The sequence below is a fragment of the Petaurus breviceps genome, unplaced genomic scaffold (genome assembly GCF_028583685.1).
Source record: "Petaurus breviceps papuanus isolate PSGF00001 unplaced genomic scaffold, PetGlider_PUasm1.0 90845, whole genome shotgun sequence".
NCBI lineage: Eukaryota > Metazoa > Chordata > Mammalia > Diprotodontia > Petauridae > Petaurus > Petaurus breviceps.
In genome coordinates this window covers 5,062,611-5,082,032 of record NW_027187359.1, presented here as the reverse complement: position 1 = coordinate 5,082,032, position 19,422 = coordinate 5,062,611, and the positions used below count along the sequence as shown (strand labels likewise).

The window sequence follows — 19,422 nt, the reverse complement described above, 5'->3', positions numbered from 1 at the left end:
AGACACAGATAGTTCTCATTTTTATCATATTGCCAGTGCCAAGCACGTAGTAGGCACTTAATAAGGGTACATGAAATGAATGTCATTTTTGTCATGACTTCCTGGAAAGTCACTGGTGCTTCCCCAAAGAGGTATCCTCTCTGTCCTCCCAATCCCAGACTCTGCAGAGTGCTTTCCCTCCCTTTGACTCCTTACCAATATGGCCTCACCTGGACAGCCAGCACCAGGCGAATGAGGTCCACCACCACTTCCTCATTGGCCAGCTCAATGCTGATGAGTGCCAGCATGCTGTAAAGAGCCTCATAGTGTTTCTGAACATTCGTCTCCTCCTTGCAGCTCATGTAGATGTGTCTGTAGAGCTGCTGAGAGTGCTGCAGGTGGGGCAATGAGGCACAAACAGCAGAATGGAAAACTTTTGCCTTCAGCCTGGAGGGTGCCCCAAGGCAGTCAGTGCTCTCCAAGGGGAGGCAGCAAGAACACATCATTCAAGGGAGTCAATGCTTCCAACAGAAGGAACCAAAGAATTGAGCTTGGGAGCTGAATTGTATGGGCAGGCTCCACAACAAAGAAGATATGACTTGGGTTATTCTCTCCTTTCCCCCTGAGACAAATTCTAGGGAAGGACCAGAGGGCTGGTTCAGAGGTAGGTCCACAACAGGTGTCCTTCACTCTGAATCTCAATGCCAAGGCTAGTCTTCTGCTAGGTCCTCTTGAAAGTCACACAAAGAAGGAAAAGTTGGCCATGTGACTTAGGCACCTCTAAGGAGGTGATAAGAATGAGGAAACTCCACAAGGGGTAAAGGAGAAAGAGGAAGGCAGGATTCTTGAGTAAGGAGAAAAGTCAGTAGGTGAACTTAGGGATCTGGAAGATTGGGGAGGGACAGAGGTCATTTATAGATACTGCCTTAAGACCTATCCTAGGTCAGGAAGCCAATGTGAAGGTAGGTACAGGGAGGGGGTACAACAGCCTTGGGCAGGGAGTGGGTTTGCATACCTTCTTCATGAACACTGTGTCCTGCCGTGAGCATTTGTCCACCTTCAGTTTTAGCACAGAGATGTCACTGAGAGTGCTGTGAGGAGAAGAAATGAGGGTATTACTTGGATGCTAACTAATTCATAAGTAACAGTCCTCCCATCTCCATATTCTGTGTTCTAAAGCCCTAGAGATTTCTACCTCAGTCCGGACACCCCCTTCATATACTGTGGTTCTTTTTTTTTTTTTATTAATCATCCTTAGTCCCTGGGAGGAGTCAGCATGTTAAATGAATCAAGCACCAGACTGGGAGTCTGGAAGACCTGAGTTGAAACCCTAACTAAGACACTTTTACTTGCTTTGTGAACCTGGGCAATTCACTTAATTTCTCTATGCCTTGGTTTCTTTTCCTGTAAAATGAGAGGGTTAGACTTAATGGCTTCTAAGGTCCCTTCCAACTCTAAATTTAAAGGTCAAGTTCACTCATTGCATCCCAGGCCATTGACAGTCATCTTGACCTTTGTCTTGCCACTGGACTTTGATGACTGAAGGAGAGAGTGAGGCTGAGGACTTTGAGCAGCTCTGCCTCACTTATATCCAATCCACACAAGTCAAGATATCTCCCTCACTATGCCATTGGTCATTTTCAAGAATTAAGGCTGAACAACAACATGATGATATGATTCCATGATCCTGGTTGTTAGGCTCATAGAAAGTTTCAAGAGACCTTAGAAGACATCTAGTGCAAGGGTGGGGAACCTGTGGCCTCAAGGTGACATGTAGCCCTCTAGGTCCTCAAGTGAGGCCTTTGGCTGAAACCAAACTTCACAGAGCAGATTCCCTTAATAAAAGGATTTGCTCTGTAAAACTTAGAATCAAAGGGCCTCACTTGAGGAACTAGAGGGCCACATATGGCCTCCAGGCCACAGGTTCCCCACTCCTGATTCTAGTCCATCCCTGTCATTGTACAGATAAGGAAACCAAGGCCCAGGAAGTCCAGTGACCTATTCAAAGTCACATTGGCAACAAGGAGCAGTCGGGATTTGAACCAAGGTCCTATGACTTCAAACCCAGTACTTTTCCCAGTGTACCCCAGCTGTCTTTCTTTTCTTTGGTCCTTTACTCCCCAGTCCCCATTTCTTTTCTCCAAGATTTTTCTTCCATTCTCTTTGCTTATTGTATCCCAATGCTTCTCCACACTCACCACCTCCTCTTTGTCTCTTCTGATCCCCTTAGGCAAGGGAAGCTCTCCAACCTTGATTTTGCTCTTTCTTCCCAGGTCTCCAACATTTTAACCTTCACCACTTTCTTTCAAACACCTCAACCCCCCATAGTCATGGCAGTCTCTCTTATTTTCCCTTTCCATCCACCCATGTGGCCCAATCCCAAGGTCACCGACTATTCTTAGGCCTCATGCAGCCTCCTCTGCCCATAAAAAATGGTCACCATGATGATGACAGTATTAATAATAACAGCCAGAATTTACATAGTACCTACTATGAGCCAGACATTGGCTAAGTGCTTCACAAATATTTCATTTGATCCTTACAACCACCCTGGAAAGTAGTAGGTGATATTATTATAGCCATTTTATATTATTATTATAGCCAATTATATCATATTACGTAATATATAATTATATATTATAATGTAATCATATATTATTATAGCCAATCCTACAGAGGAAATTGATGCAAATAGAGATTAAGTAACTTGCCCCAGGTCACACAGTTAGTAAGTGTATGAGGGTAGATTTGAATTCAGGTCTTTCTTGAGTGCAGACCCACCACTCTATCCACTGTAACACCTTTCTGCTACGACATTCTATTGTCTTTACAGAGGTGTGTCCAGGGAAGCCTCTTCAAATTTCATAGTTGTGTTCTACCAGAGTGTGAAACCCCGAGGGTCAGGTGGCTAGGTATCCTTAAAGACTCCTTGACCCCTCATTCCCAAAGGACATCCAATTCACCTGATGGTGGAGAACTTGTGGCGGTTTCCATGACGATCAATAAAGCTGATGAGGATTTCCAGGACAAAGAGACGGATCTCAGCATCCTCCATGAGAGCGGCAGAAAGGAGTCGGTCCAGGAAGGAGCTGGGCAGGGCAGTCAGCATGTTGCTGCACTGGAATCCGGTGGATACCTGCCAGGTGGCCAAGAAAGGAAAAGTTTAGGGATACTTTCTTTTTTGAAGGGGGGAATGGAAAGGAAGGGGATAAAATTTTATATAGCACCTACTAGGTACCAGGCACTGTGCTAAGTATTTTCTACAAATATCTCATTTGACCCTCACAACAATCCTGGGAAATAGATGCTGCTATTATCCCCATTTTATAGCTGAGGAAACTGAGGCAGACAGAGGTTTATCAACTTGCCCAGCATCATACAGTGAGTCTGAGGAGGGATTTGAACTCAGGTCATCCTGACTCCAGGTCCAGCACTCTTAACTACTGGAGTGGAACAAGCAATGGGAATTAAATCTAAAAACTCCTTTCCAAGTTCCATCCCACCCACTTCCTGAGCTTGGGATGGGGGCATCAATGTGTGTCCTCCCATGCAGTGCTATGTTCCTCAACATTTTTGGCAGTTGAGTGGCAGTTGGATAGAGCATCAAGCCGGAATTCAGGAGCATCTGACTTCAAATCTGACCTCAGATACTTAGTAGATGTGTGACCCTGGGCAAGTCACTTAATTCTATTTGCCTCAGTTTCCTCATCTGTAAAATGAGCTGGAGAAGGAAATGGCAAACCACTCCAGTATCTTTGCCAAGGAAACCCCAAATGGGATCACAAAGAGTTGGAAACAATTGAAACGACTGAACAACAAAATAACAGCAACAATGGACATACAAAAACACAGTAGTTCCTGTCCTCAAGCAGCTTACATTCTATCAGAAAGCAGTAAGTGGAGGCCTCCAAAGTCTCAGGGGAAGAACTTGTTTTTGAAACAATAGGTTTAATAAGGAGGCTTTAAGGCAGGGCAGTGATATTATCGTAACAGTGCATACCAAAATAGTTACAGTGATTTGTGTGTATAATGAACTGGAATGGGTCAAGATAATAAGAGCTAGTGTTCTAGTAATTCATTTGTGAGGTGACTGAGGGCTGAGGTGAAAGCTTTAGCAATAGAAAGGAAGGGGTGGTTTGAGAAATAAAGATAGGGGTTGGGAAGCTGAAGAGGAAACAGGCCAAAGGAAAGAGACAGATATGATGGGGAGACAGTAAGGAGGGCAGGTATTCTGGGGAAAACCAAAAGGGATAATAAAAAGATAAATGTTATTTTTGAGCCCTTAGAAGGAAGATCTTTCTTACAATATTAGGATAGAGACTTTGATGGGGACAGGGCAGACTTACCTGAAGGAGGGATTTCAGCAGCATGATCTGGGTCAGCCGGTTCCTGTTCTCCCTGTGGACCAGAGACACAAACACCAGAACACTGATGGAGGAGCACTCACTGAATTTGGCAGCAATCCCTTCTGCTAGCCCTACTCCCACCCCTTAGAGCTTACATTTCAACAACGGTCATTTAGCAGAGCTAGGGCAGTGAGGCCCAGATCAGGAAATAGACATGATCATCCCAGACCTGAAGAACATCCTTTGAGACCCCTTAGCAAAAGGTGAAAGGAGAGGGGTGGGGAGGGGAGCAAAATGGCAGCTGTGTTGAATGAAGCCATGACAATAATGGGTGGACCAAAATAGCTGAGTGATTCCAAAAGTAAGATGAGAGGAGCAGAGGAAAAGAAAGAAAAGAGGGGAAGGACAGAAGGATGGGAGGAAGGGAGGGCAGGAGGATGGGAGGGAGGGAGGGAGGAAGGAAGGAAGGAAAGTAGGAAAGAAGGAAGGAAAGAAGGAAGGAAGGAAGGAAGGAAGGAAGGAAGGAAGGAAGGAAGGAAGGAAGGAAGGAAGGAAGGAAGGAAGGAAGGAAGGAAGGAAGGAAGGAAAGAAGGAAGGAAGGACAGAATCAAGAGAGGGAGAGAGGAAGGAAGGGAAGAAGGAAGGAAGGACAGAATCAAGAGAGGGAGAGAGGAAGGAAGGGAGGTAGGGAGTAAGAGAGGGAGAGAGAAGGAGAAAGAAATCAAACAGGAGCTAAAGAAGGAAAGGTCAGAAGAGTGGTCAGGAGGAAAGGAGAATCTAGTAAAGTTAAATCTGGATAATGAGAAACTGAGGAGGGGTATAGACCTGAGGGATAAAGGGAAAAAAAGAGAGGTTTTGAAGAACTCACCCAGTCTTTCCAGTCTCTACAGGGTGATGGAGAGAGGGTAATGGGACCTTGCTCATGATGAAAAGCATGACTTCAGAGCGTTGATAGGTGGGCAGTGTGCTGGCAAACGATCCTAGGTGGGGATGGAGAGCAGAGAGGGTGAACTCTAACTGGGCTGGAAAGATGGTGGAGGCCTCCCATGGTGAGGCTCTCCAACACAAAATATTGCTCAGCAATGTTGTGAAACTTTGAAGAACAAGCAAGAAAAACAATTCTTTGGAAAGGGTTGGAAACCTTATTGCCTTGAGGGAGGAAGGAATGTACTAGTTGATTCTGAACAGCTTTTTCCATCTTGGGATTCTCAAGTTATAACCACTGTATTTGTGTTTAATATGAGGGCTAAAGGTCTGGGGAGCAATGTTCTGCTTTAATTCTCCTCCCACATGTTTGAACGGCTAGAAATTCAGTGTTCAGGCATTAATGTCGCCCTCTCTTTTCTTCCTTTCCCTTCCTTCTGTCTCCCTTCTTTCTCCTTCCTCACTTCTCCCTTCTATTGAAACTAGAAGTCACTGGCAGTGCTCTCTCTCCCACTCCCCTGAAATTAATTTGCATAACTTTGCATATCTGTTTATCTGCTCATAGGATCCCAGACTCAGAGCTAGAAGAACCTCAGAGATCACTGAGTCCAGCTCCCCTCATTTTACAGATGAAGAAACTGAGGTCCAGAGAGGCATAAGCTCCCTAAAGTACCTCACATTTATTTTGTATCTATGCTGCATATACTTATTAGATATGCAGTTGTCTCCCCTGGAAATCAGGGATTGTTTCATTTTTGCCTACAGCCTGGCAGGCACTAAGTAAGTGATTGTTTAAGGACATGCAGGCATTAAGGGGCTGGGGGAGGGAGGGGGAGAGAATGTGTTGTTTCCAAATAGAACATGAGCTACTTGAGGGCAGAGACTGCTCTATGCATACTACAGTGTCTAGCACATGGCAGGTAACTTCATAAATTCTTGTTGTATTAAAATCAACTATGAGGAAGGTGACTTTTCATTTTGTTTTCTTACCTCAAACTCTGTTTAAGATTTATACTGAAACTCTCTCTCTCTCTCAAACTTTCCAGGTTTTAATCAACATTACTCCAGAACAAAAAAAATTTTGCTAGATTCATTAAACAAGCTGTATGTAGAAGGTAAGGGCCTGCCCCTCCTACCCTGACACAAAGTTTAGGAAGCATTAAGAAGGAGGTGAAGACTCACTCTTGGAAGTCTCATCCTTCGGGAAGACACTGATCCCTGCCCCTTGGACCCCCTCCCCACCCCCATGGACCAGCCATCAGTCCCACACCAGTGGTCTTGATAACGGCCTCCTGAAACATTCTCTCCTCATGCTCCTTAATGATCTTGGTGCCAGCGCTGACGGCTCCATCATAGCTGCCAGTCAGGGCATAGTCGATGCTGAGCCGTAGCTGCCTCAGCAAAGTATTGAACATCTCTAGCACTGTGGGACCTAAAGAAGAGAGTGAGAGAAGAAAGGAGAAAGTAAGGCCTGGCTTTGCCCTCTACCTTCCTCTGCCCATAAAGCAACTCAGCCATTTCTTGTACTGTCATTTTTCAGTCCTGTCTGACTCTACATGACCCCATATGGAGTTTTCTTGGCAGGAATATTGGAGTGGTTTGCCATTTTCTTCTCCCCCAGCTCATTTTACAGATGAAGAAACTGAGGCAAATGGGGTTAAGTGAATTGCCCAGGAGGGATCAGACTTGCCCACAACTGGTGTCTGAGGTCATATTTGAACTCAGGTCTTCCTGATTCCAGGACCAGCACTCTATCCACTACACATAATGCAACCCAGTCATAGGCCACTAATAAATAAATGTTCTTCCAAGCATCTTTAGGAGCAGAGGGTTACAGACTTAAGAGCTAGAAGGAAACTCAAAGACCATCTAGTCTTCCAATTTTTACAAATTAAGAAACTGAGGCACAGAGGGAGATGGAGTGTAGTGTGAGGAAGAGCAAGGAGTCCAATTTGACTGGTCTTTTGGGTGCATGGAGGGTAGCGGTATGCACTGAGACTAGGAAGGTAGGATGGGGCCAAGGGTGAAGAACTTTAAATGCCCAACAGAGGAGCTTATATATGGTCTTAGGGGTAATAGGGAGCCATTGGGGTTTATTGAGTAGGTGAGTGACACGGTCAGATCTGTGTTTTAGGATAATCACTTTGACGGATGTATGGAGGATAGATCAGAGTGGGGGAGAGACTTTAAAGGTATTGAACTAAGAGGCTTCTGAAGCTATTCAGGTGAGAAGCGATGACAGCCTGTTGGTCATGTGAGTAGAGAGGAGTTGATGGATGTAAGAGACAAGGAGATAGAAATGACAAGACATGGCAATGTGGGGCTGAGTGAGAGTGAGGGGTCAAGCTCAGAGATCTTTTTAACCCTCTCTTTTAACAACAGGAATTGGAAGAAAGTATCTGACTAAAGGAAGTTCTCTTCTCTGCCTCTCCAAAAGGGGCTCTAAGCCCCAGCTGTCCTTTCCCTTCGCATTCTCCTTACCCACAGAGCCAGTAGAAGCAATGACAGCTGCCTCAGATAGGACTTCCACAATGCCCGCCCGGACAGTGGCTGCGCTCCTGCTGTTGGCATCCAGGTGACTCAGGAGCTGCTGGATCACCAGGTGGGAGTGCTGGGGCTGGGAGGGAGATGAGAGGGCATGGCCTTGGCCTGTCCCCAACTGCTTCCCCCCTTCACCAGGCTAGGCTACTCCTGTAAGTCCTAGGGTCTTCACCCTCTAACTCAAGGGCTTTTATCCTATTTATGTCCTTAACCTTCTTGGTAGCCTTGTTAATGCCTATGGACAGCTTCTCAGAACAATTTTTTAAATAACTGAAGAAAATAATCAATTCAAGTTAGAAGCTAGCTTAAATAAACATGTCATTTTTTCCCATCCAAGTTCACAGACCCCCTGAAATCTACCTACAGGTCCCCCGAACCCCAAGGGCTGCTCCTGAGATATGTTACTCTTCTCTGAATAAGCTAAACTGAAGCACTGTGGGAACACAAGCTCCCAAGGCAAGTCAATGTCAGAGAGCTCAGAGATTCTGAATTCTCATTCATCCCAGTTAGTGCAACAAGTCGGCAACAAAGCCAAGTTATCATGGCCACCCAATTTCTTTCTGGACACCTCAGTTTCCTATCATCTCTCATATCATCTTCTCACCTCCTAAAGTACCTAGCCCAAAGTCATGTTGCCATGGAAGATAGTTTGGCTTAGAAAACTAGGCTAAGGACCAGAGCCACCAAATGAGATATCTCATATGAGGCACTGTGCCCACCACCTCTACTCAGTCCTACTTCTTGCTGGCTGTATGCAGCATTGCTCTAGGCCAGGGAAGCTACCATACCTGGACTGAATACATGATGATTTTAAAGCAACGGATGGCAAACACCTTGGGTTCCCAGAGAGAATGGTTATCTAGGTGACTGTAGAGGGAAAAAACATGGGAAAAACAAGAGTGTGATGCACTATGAGGTTATCAGCTTAGTTTGGGGTAGAGAAATACCCTCCCCCTAACCCAAGAGGCCTAATAGAATACAGTGGCCCTAATTCCCAACCCAATATACAGCTCTGTAGATATGCAAGCAAGGGCTTATGGGTAGAGTAAAAGAAAGGGTGCAAGGGGGACATAGGAGCAGTCCAAAATCTAGAGTGAGGTCATGAATTGGGGCCAGAGGGGCACAGAGCTGTGGATTCAAGTAAGGGAGCTGGCTGTCTGCCCCCATTCCTGCCCTGTAAAGGCCCTGAGCTTCCATGACCTTTGGAACCACCCTTCCAAATTGATTGCTTGTAATGATGCTGTCTCCTCCAACCAGGCATGCTTTCTCCTTTGGAGTAGGGAGTTAAGTGGGACAGGGTAGGGGAACATGTACCAACAGGACAAAGTTAGAATGAAGACTCATAAGTCTATCCTGCCAGTAGCCTCTGGGTGGCCTAGCTTAGCCCCTGGTCTCTTCTGATTGCAGAAGGCAGGGTTGCAACTCCTCTTTCCTTTCACACAGGAAGAAGGGAATAAGAGGGAGTCTGAGGGGCCTGAGCATTTGAAAAGGTTAAGTGTCTTAACCTTGCAGCATCTCAATTTTCCCTACAGCCTTGGAATTCAGGAAGAAACTCACATGAGTACTGGCTTGATGGCGTTTTTGATGTTGCCATAGGCAGCCCTGCCCAGCAGTTCTCGGAGGCACCTCTCGGCCAGCTCTGCCGGGCTCTCCTTTTCTTTCTCTGTGGCCTGTAAGGGTGAGGGAGACCTGCTGTGGAAACACAGACAAAGTAGGTGTCAGCATGTAACTGAAAACCATGTGGGTGGAAAAGAGACACAGCAGGTAGTGATGCAAAGATGCCCCCCTCACTTCCTTCTCCTGCACGTGGATGCCTTGGCTCTGTCAATAACAAGCTATGTAACCTTCAAAAGTCACTGTACATCCCTGGCCTCCCTCACAGAATTCATTTATTCATGCATGCATGCATCCATCCAGCCAGCCAGCCTTTCATCCATTCATTCACTCAACAAGTATTCATTAAAGGCCTACTATGTCCCTGATTCTGTGCTAGATGCTGGAGTTAGCACAGAATTTCAGAGTTGGAAGGAACCTTTACTGTCATTTAGTTCAACCAAAACCTGAAAAAAAAATTTTATTCTCCTTGCAACATGCACAATAAATGGTCATCCAGCGAAAGGGAAACCAGTTCCCACTTCCAGGCAGCCCATCCCCTTAGGATAGTTCTGCCCATTAGGAAATTTTTCTTTATATTAAGAATATATTTCCCTCTCGGCAACTTCCATGCACTATTCTAAGTTCTGCCCTCTGGAGCCAAAGAGAACAAGTCCAATTCAACCCTTGTCTACATTACAATCCTTCAATCTCTCCTATCCCCGCCCCCCACCCCTCACCAACCCTGATCCCCTAAGCCTTCTCTTCACTGGGCTAAATATTCCCAGTTCCCTCCAGCAATCCTCATATGGCATGGGCTGGTTGCCCTTCTCTGGGCGCTCCCTAGCTTCTCAATGTCTTCTTAAAATGTGACTTCCATACTATTGTGCAATGAGAAATGAGCAAGATGCTCTCAGAAAAACCTGGAAAGACTTTATGAACTGATGCAAAGCAAAACGAACAGAACCAGGAGAACACTGGACAGTAACAGCAATACTGTATGATGATCAACTGTGAATAACTTAGCTATTCTCAGCAATATAATGATCCAAGACAATGCCAAAGGACTTTTGATGAAAAAATGCTATCCATCTCCAGAGAAAGAACTAATGGAGTCTGACTACAGATCAAAACATGCTTTTTCTTTACTTTATTTTTCTTGGGGTTTTTTGCCTGTGTTTTCTTTTACAACATGACTTACATGGAAATGTTTTGCATGACTGCACATGTATAGCCTATATTGCTTGCCTTCTTAATGAGGTGGGGGAGGGGAGGGAGGGAGAGAATCTGGAGCTCAAAATTTGAAAAAAAAAGAATGTTAAAATTGTTTTTACATGTAAGTGGGGGGAAATAAAATATTAAATTAAAAGAAAATATGGTTTTCCAGAACTAAACTTATCACATAGGTGATCTAACAAGAAAGCATATACAGGGACTATTGCCTTCTTGTTTTTGGAGGGTATGTTTCTCTTAATGCAACCCAGAAATATGTTTATTTGTGGTGAGGGAGTGTACTATATCATGCTGTTGATTCATGTTAGGCTTGAAGTCCAGTAACACCCCTAGATCTTTCTCAGATTCTTATCTAACAATAGGCTCCTCATCTTGTACTTATAAAGTCAATTTCTGGAACTAGAGTATAAGACTTTGCATTCATTCCTATTCAATTTTAATTTCCTCAACAGGAAAATGAGGACACTGAACTTGATCGTCTCTAAGACCCTATGGTTCCATAGCCTATGATAACTTCTGACAACCCTCAGCCTCAAGGTTGTTCTCATTCAACTGAGCACATAAGAAGAAATTGACATTTGATACAAGTGGTGAGACTTGAGAAGTGAAAGTTATCAGACACAAGGGTAGGTAACTAAGTTAAGCCTAGATAGTTTCTTTCCTGGAGATCTATGAGAGCAGACTCCTTGATCTGGGGTAGAATTTTGTTGGGGTAGGCAATTTCCTTAGCCCCAATGGCCAAAATGGGGCTAAGTCAAGTCCATGAGTGCTCTTAGGTATAGTTAAGGCACAGGCAAGGTAGAAGGAAGAAAGGGTTTTGGGGAGAAGGAAGAGAGAGAACGAGAGGAGGAGGGAAGGAGAGAGAGAAGGGAGGGAAAGAGAGGAAGAGAGACAACAGGGGGGGGAAGAGAGAAAGAAAGAGGTAGAAAGGAAGAGAGAGAAAGAGAAGGGAGGGAACGAGTGAGAAAGAAGGAGAGGAGGGAAGGAGAAAGAGAATAGGAAAAAGAGAAGAAGAATGAGAAAATGCATCATAGACTGATTGATTTAGAACTAGAAGAGACCCCAGATGTCACCTAGCCCAAAGTCCTTATTTTACAGATGAGCAGGCCTGTCTGGAGGCCTTGAACCTTGCCCAAGGAAATAATTGGTAGAGACAGGATTGTAACTCAGGTCAAAGGGGTGGAATCATCATCAGGTGTTACTCCACAGTAGTACCAGAACTCCAAACAGCCTGATATAAAGGAAAGAAGGCTGGAGACATAGATTTGAATCCTGGCTCCAATACTTAGTGGCTGTGTAACCATGGGCAAGTGTCTTACCCTTTCAGAGCCTCAGTTTCCACATCTGTAATATGGAAATACTAATATCTGCCTGACCTCCCTCATAGGATCATAGTATCACAGACCCAGAGGTAAAGGGACCTCAGAGGCCATTAGCTCAATCCTCTCATTTTTATGGACAAGGGAGCTGAGACCCAAGGAATCTGACTTGCCCAAGGCTGATTTGGGCAAAGCATTTTTAAAACCTTAAAGTGTTATATAAATGTGAATTGTTATTACTGTGGTTACTATTGTTTCTCATCCCTGGACAATAATAATGACTGACATTTAAACAGTACTTTAAAATTTATAAAACATTTTTCATGTATCACTCCATTTGAGATTCACAATAGTCCTATGAGGAACATACTAACGACATTATTATCCCTATTTTACAGATGAAGAAACTGAACCTTAGAGAGGTTAAATGACCTGCCCACAATCACACAGCCAGTACATACTAGAGGAGGATGTGAACTTGAATGCTATTCCAGAGCTCCAGCTACAAGACTATGGGTCAAGGTAGATAACTGTCTGCCCCTACTTCTCCAACTCAACCTTCCAGACCACAGGATGGTCCCTGCAAAAGACTGACGCCGTAGGCTAGTGTGCTGCTGTTCCACAGTTGACCACGAGATGGCGCTCGTTGCAAAGTCTGCCTAGTCCCTGTTGGCATCTTGATGGCTCCAACCCTGGAAGACCAATTGTTCCAGTCTTGCTGTCTGAAACTTCTGCCAGACTTGAAACTTGCCTCTGCTCTAACTGGGGGACATGACCCAGTGGAAAGATTGCTTGCTAAACTTGGAATCAGAAAGGCCTGGGTTCAAATCCTGTTTCAGACACTACCTGCGTTAGGTGTCTTGGGCAAGTCTCTCAACATTTCTGGGTATTTGGTTTCCTTACCAATTACTGTCCAGAGTTCAGGTTCTGAACTAACAGAGAGAAGGGGTCAAACAACACTTTTGCCTCTACCATATATTGTCACTCCACTATAAAACAACTGAGATAAGGAAGCTATTCAGACCAAAGACTGGTCTTGGAGCCTGGATGCCCTGGTAGTGTCAAAGCCTCAAGTCCTGCTTTGACATATCCAGTCTTTGTGATCCTAGCAAATTACTGAACCTTTTAGTGTCCCCTGGCAGCTCCCTAAATCCACCATTTGCAGAACAGTTGGCAATCTGCACTGGTTGAGGGAGCTTATGAAATCACATGCCTAGAAGAGGGGACTAGGAAGGAAAAACATGGGATCTCATTTTGTCTTTATTTTAAATTAAAAAAAATAACTTTCCTATTTTACAGTTTTGAACACTGGCACATCGAGAAAAAAGAATACTTCCTCCCCCAAATCTCCAGTCCAAATGTGGCTTGCTTCACTTTTTCTTTGAGACAAAGAAGAATTCTTGTGGGATGAGTTGGTAAGATGGACTGGTATAAAATAACAAAAAGCAGCAATAATAAAACTCCCTTTGGCAGTGGCAGCTCCTGGATCAGAACCCAGAGCTGGAACCTCTCAGCTCTAACTCTCTGTCACTGTTGCTAGGTGGATCAAGACAGCCAGCCTTTTTAAGGAACCTGCAATAGCATCAGGAAGGGAGGAGGGAAGGTCAGGGAAGGTGAATCCTTAGTCAGCAACCACAGCCCAGGAAAGGCATCTTACAAAAAAAAAGATTCCCCCAAAAACTGTCTCTGGCTTGCTATGCTAAAGTAATCTGATTCTCCGGTCTTTGTGCTTGTTCAAAGTCCATACCAACCACTGGCCTCCTGAGAGTTCAAGACTATTATTATCCTTCCCTTACAAATGCAGAAATTGAGGTATAGTTTGACCAAGAGTAATAAAGGAACAATGAAGGTCAGGACCAAGGTCACCCAGGGAGCCAACTGCCAAATGGACAACAGAAGCAGGCTTTGATCCTGGAAGTTCTCCAAGGATCCCAGGTTCCCTGGTTCTCATGTGTGGGATGGCTTGTGGTCCTAGGGGCCAGGCAGGGGGCTAGTTTCTCTTACCCCACCCCATATCAAGGCACCCTCTCTCACCTCTCAGCTTCCTCTACATGCTGCAGGTTGAACAGCAGCGAAGGGACAATCTTGTCCATGTGCTGTGGGTCCCAGATGTTGGCCTGCAACTCATCATTCACTGTCTTCCTCACCACCCCTTGCAGGCCTTTGATGCCTGACATACGGATCCTGTGGGGGGAAAATGGCAAAGTGGTGTCAAGGAGCTTCCAGCCCTACAGATCATTTTTTTGAGCAAGAGGCTGCAAAAAGACATGCCCTGGAAGTGAGGACAAGGCTGCCAGAGGAAACAGGGAAGGACCTTCGGCAGCAAAATTCTTCTACTTCAAGTGACCAGATGTCCTGAAAAAGGTGAGCTGGTTTTAAATTTATATTCCATCCAGAATGGACCAGTCTTAGAATATCCCAGTTGGCCATTTCAAGGTCTGTCCACACCTGTGGCACCTTGCTGGCTTCAGCCCTTGGTGAGCAGCTGTTCCAGTCTTTGCTGCCAGACTTGGAATCTGTTTCTGCTCAAACTGGGGGAGGTGGCAGCTTGGTATAGTGGATAGCCCACTTGCTGGACTGGGAGTCAGAAAGATCTGGGTTCAAATCTTGTCTCAGACACTTGCTATTGGTGTGATCTTGGGTGAGTCCTTACATTTCTAGGCCTCAGTTTCCTCATCTGAAAAATAAGGGGACTGGACAAGATGGGCTCTGATTTACCTTCTAGTTTTCCTAGAACCTGGAGTCTCAGTCAAAAACAAAACAAAATATCGCTGCTTATATTACTGATGGAGTGATAAAACCTGGACCCCTAAAAGGAAAGGACCAAGTCTTTGAAAGCAACCCAGTTCCTAAATTTTCACATACATTTAAGCAGCCCAGATCACTGGCACCTCTGTCCAACATACCTGGCCCAGTCCAGCTCAATGACCCGATCAGCTTACTTGACATTCCTTTTACTGTCTCATTTGGCCCACCCCAGACAACTTACATATACCTGTCACTCCTTAATTCCATCCAGATTCTTTCATAGTTTTTGTTGTATACAAGCATCAGTCTGGCCCCTATTAAGAACCCTGCATGCTTCTATTGGTCTTACAATAAACCTTGCCACTTGACTGGGAGATGGTTTAAGTGTGTGAGTTGATTCCAGGTAAACACTGCCCTGTACCCTGACATTTTGGGGTTCCCAGCAACCTCGAACCTCGTCATTACTGTGCCTGGTTTAATGTCAGTCACCAGCAAGCCACTAATATCTATGGAACAGAAGGCTGCAGAATTTCAGCCCCCTCTTTCCCGCGATGAAGACTGACTGCCAAGAAGCCTGACCTTGGTTGTAAGGACATTTCTGTCAGATCATGCTCATATCTAGAGGGGAAATTTCATTACAGAAAGAACATAAGGATTTGAGGCAAAGGATCCAAGTTCTAATTCTGGGTCATCTATTTGCTTCCTGTGTAACCTCTGCTGGTATCAGAATAGAGACTAGTATGTGGAGGGGGCAGGCGTGGGGAGAGGCAAGAGTGGGAGGGAGAAAGGGATAGGAACTTATTACCTCCTTTTAATAACCTGGAATGGCTGACTTGGGGTAGGAGCATGTGTCTGCCTATGACATCAGAGACTTAAGTTCCTAAGGGTGGAATTTATATTTTTATTTCTAATAATAACATTAATAATTTATTTATACATGCAATATATTCACATAAGTTATATAATAATATAAATTATAATACATTATTAGGTGCATTTATTAAGCACCTACTGTATTCAGAAGGAAGAAGGTAATAACTCCTGTTTTCTTATGCTTTACTCCCTTCCATTGACAGCAACCCCCTTGTTGTTCCCTATACACGACACGCAATGTCCCAACTTGGAGTATTTTCTCTGGCTGTCTCCATGCCTGAATTCTCTCCCTCCTCATCTCTGCCTCCTGGTTTCTCTCAAGTCTCAGCTAAAGTTTCACCTTCTACAAAAAACCTTTCCAAGTCTTCCTTAATGAGTGCCTTCCTTTGAGACTCCCTCCGCCTTATCCTGGCTGCAGCTTGTTTGCATGTTGTCTTCCCCCCCCCCCCCCCCCCAGACCGCGAGCTCCGTGAAAACTTGTACTATTAGGTTTTTTGCCTTTCTTTGCATCCCTGGCACTTAGCACAATGCCTGGCACACAGATGGTGCTTAATAAATGCTAGTTGACTGAGTGACTCTCCCCACTCCACTCCAACTACATTCATTTCAAAAATTATTCTCCTATAGTACAGACAGGACTGTGTCACTTCTCTACTCAATAAACTCCAGTAGCCACCTATGATCACCAGGATCCAAAAGAAAGTCTTCTGTTTGGCATTTAAAACCCTACTTCACAAGACTGCTTTCCAGGCTTCTTATACCTCATTGTCTCCGTATACTCTATTATCCAGCAACATCTGCCTCCTTGCTGTTCCTTGTACAAGACACTCTTATCTCCCAAAATCATATCCTTCCTCACCTCAGGCTCTTATCTGTCCTGGATTCCTTCAAGACCCTGTTCAAATCCTACATTCTGCAAGATGCCTTTCCCAGAATTCCTCCCCCCTCTCCCAACAAACACTTCTACAGGTGCCTTTCCTCTGATATGACTTCCAACCTACTTGGTATATGTCCCATAAGGACATAGAGATGTACATGTTATCTCTTCCCCTTAGAATGCACAGTCCTTTAGGGACTATGGTTGCTTTTGTTCCTCAGCACTTAGCACAGTGCTAATACTTGTTGACTGACTGACTGATTATAGCCTGACCTCATCAGACAACATCTGGAATATTTTTCTGGGCACCCACATTTATGGAAGAATTTTGATTACCTAGACAGCATCCAAGAGGGCGACCAGAATATGAAAAGACCTTGAGATCAGGTCATTTGAAGATCAACTAAAAGAAATAAGGATGTTTAGCTCAGAGAAAAGAACTTATTGGTATATGGATGTTGGGAGAGGGGAGGAAGATAGCTGTGTGAAGCAGCTTCCTCTGACAAGGAGACCTAGTACCTGCTCCACAATGAATAGTTTTAGAGAGCTGTCTGAAGCACTGAAGTGTAAAGTGATCTGCCCAGGGTCACACACCTACTCTGTGTCAAGGGCAGGACTTGAACGTGAGCCTACCTGACTCCTAGGCCGGCTCTTGTTTGCTCCCTCTTGTAACACTGCCTCTCAAAAACAATTATAATAATAAAATAAAAATAGTATATCTATGCTAAAAGAAATGTCCACGCCTTTAGCTACTTAAAGGAATCCTTCAATTTACTGCCATTTCCTAGTTATTTTGGAGAAAGGTGGATGGTGGATTTATCGAAGGAGGGTGAGCAAGCTCATTGTTTCTTACATACTTGTAGTGGGCTCTAGCAGCAGTCACTGAGGTATCATGGCACCGGGAATTTGGCGACTTGGTCTGAGAAGAAGGAAATTAGGATGTGGTACAGATGGGAAGAAAGAATTAGGCCCTCTTCTTGAGCCTCTCTGCATTCTTGTTCCACTCTGGCTTCCTGAGACAAGATGGCAGCTGCCTTGTGGACTTGGGAAGCCTTCATTCCCTGTTCTCTAAATCACTTTGCAAACCACAGAGTCAGTGGTAGAGAACCAATTAACAAGGGCAAATTAACAAGGGGACAAGTTAGGTTCTCTCTACCCTTCAATCCTATAAAAGTAGTCTCAGATATAACCACTGTCAAAGACTTTGATCCAGATGTCCATTTTCTTTTGATGCACTAAGATGAAAAGGACATAATCCATCAGTAACACATTCATCCCTCCCTTCTCTTAAGTCATATTGTACTGGCTGTCTACATCACAGTTTATCCTTTTATTATATATTCTCTTTACTAATTACTGCAAAGATTTATGTCATCTCTTCCCATATTGACTAGAAACTGGGATCCTTTAAAATATGTCAATTGATCTGTACATATGTGTGCTTGTATGAATGAATATGTATTTCTTTGAGTATATTTATGTGACTGTATTTATGTGCATTTCTATCTGTGTGTTTATAACTGGGGAATATGTTTCTATGTGGATGAGTGTCTCTCTGTGAAAAAATGTTTATATGTTAATGTAGGTATAATGTTAATATATAATTATGTATTGACATAGTATATCAGCATTATTATATTAATTATGTACAATATATTATATTTCTATATTAAATGATATATTAATATGTTTTGTATATTAATTACATATTGTTAAAGTGAACAATATATGTATATGTATATACTAATATATGTATATAAGTTTATACTAGCCCATATTAATAGTTCCCACGAAACAGAGAAAAAAATAGCAGCTCACATTTACAGAAAGTTTTACAAAGTATTTTCTTCACAACAGCTTTGAGAAGTAACATATGTATTCTTTTTTTTTTTTTTTTTTTTTTTTTTTTTTTTTTGCTTTCTGGGGGAGTGGAAGGCAGGGAAATTGGGGTTAAGTGACTTGCCCAATGTCACATGGTTAGTAAGTGTTAAGTGTCTGAGGCCGAATTTGAACTCGGGTTCTCCAAACTCCAGGGCCAGTGCTCTATTCACTATGCCACCTAGCCACCCCAAAAACATATGTATTCTTAATTCCCATTTTGTAGATGAGGAAACTAAGGCTTGAGAGAAGTGAATGGACTTACCCAGTGTCACACAGTACTAAACATGGCAGGTGGGGGGGGGGGGAGAGTGAGAGGCTTGAAACCAGGCCATCTGATTCCAAATCTCCTCATCTTCCCATTATACCATGTGAGTGCACTTCTGTAACTATTTGCCAATATTGAATATTAAGGGAAGAAGCTGCAACCACTACAAAGATGGAAGTTTCAACTTTGCTAAAAATGTTGCCAACCAATCAGGAGTTTAAATGTTGTATCTTATTACTAACTGTTCAATGAAAGTACTTTCCACAGACTGGAAAGAAGAAAAGAATCTTAATAAGAATGGGGGCACAAGTCAAATACTGGGTGATAATCTAGGTATTCTAAACTCCATACTAAATGAGGCAAGATAGAACCTGGCCAGCCAGTTAAAAAAAAGTTGGAGGGGGAAAGAAAAAGCTGAATTCACTGCCCTCATCATAGATGAAGGAAGGCAACTGTGACCTTGAGCTTCAAGTACCACCTGGTGCAGAAAGTGCCATTTGAGTAGCTACTCTTTTCAGCTCAAAGGGATGCATGTAAGGGAGATGTTCTATGAAGAAGAGAAATATCTGCACCTTTACATATAGAAAACTGTATTTAGCTTATTATGTATGTGTATTAGTATCAAGGGCATATCTATGCATACCTGTGTGAATTTATGGGGTTTATGTCTCTGCTTATTTGTCTGTGGGTATCTATATTGAGAGAAAGCATCAGGACATAGTATCAAAAGAGGTCCATATCGGTAACTATGCGTATCTATGCATGTATCCTGTGAGTATGTACACATACAAATACTGTGTGTGTGTGTGTGTGTGTGTGTGTGTGTGTGTGTGTGTGTGTGTG

The 19,422-nt window shown here is 43.8% G+C and overlaps 1 protein-coding gene across 1 annotated transcript in view; it reads right to left on the bottom strand.

Annotated features, from left to right (window-relative positions):
* Positions 1–19,422, bottom strand: part of EFR3B (EFR3 homolog B) — a 128,567-nt gene that overhangs the window by 22,213 nt on the left and 86,932 nt on the right. Inside the window, exons 9-19 of the mRNA XM_069071990.1 lie at positions 15,950–15,958; positions 13,970–14,119; positions 9,348–9,482; positions 8,579–8,657; positions 7,731–7,866; positions 6,520–6,681; positions 5,194–5,305; positions 4,326–4,377; positions 2,943–3,115; positions 995–1,070; positions 210–371 (exon numbers count right to left, since the gene is read on the bottom strand). Of these exons, the coding sequence (XP_068928091.1) occupies positions 210–371; positions 995–1,070; positions 2,943–3,115; positions 4,326–4,377; positions 5,194–5,305; positions 6,520–6,681; positions 7,731–7,866; positions 8,579–8,657; positions 9,348–9,482; positions 13,970–14,119; positions 15,950–15,958 (1,246 nt within the window). The remainder of the gene's footprint in view (positions 1–209; positions 372–994; positions 1,071–2,942; positions 3,116–4,325; positions 4,378–5,193; positions 5,306–6,519; positions 6,682–7,730; positions 7,867–8,578; positions 8,658–9,347; positions 9,483–13,969; positions 14,120–15,949; positions 15,959–19,422) is intronic.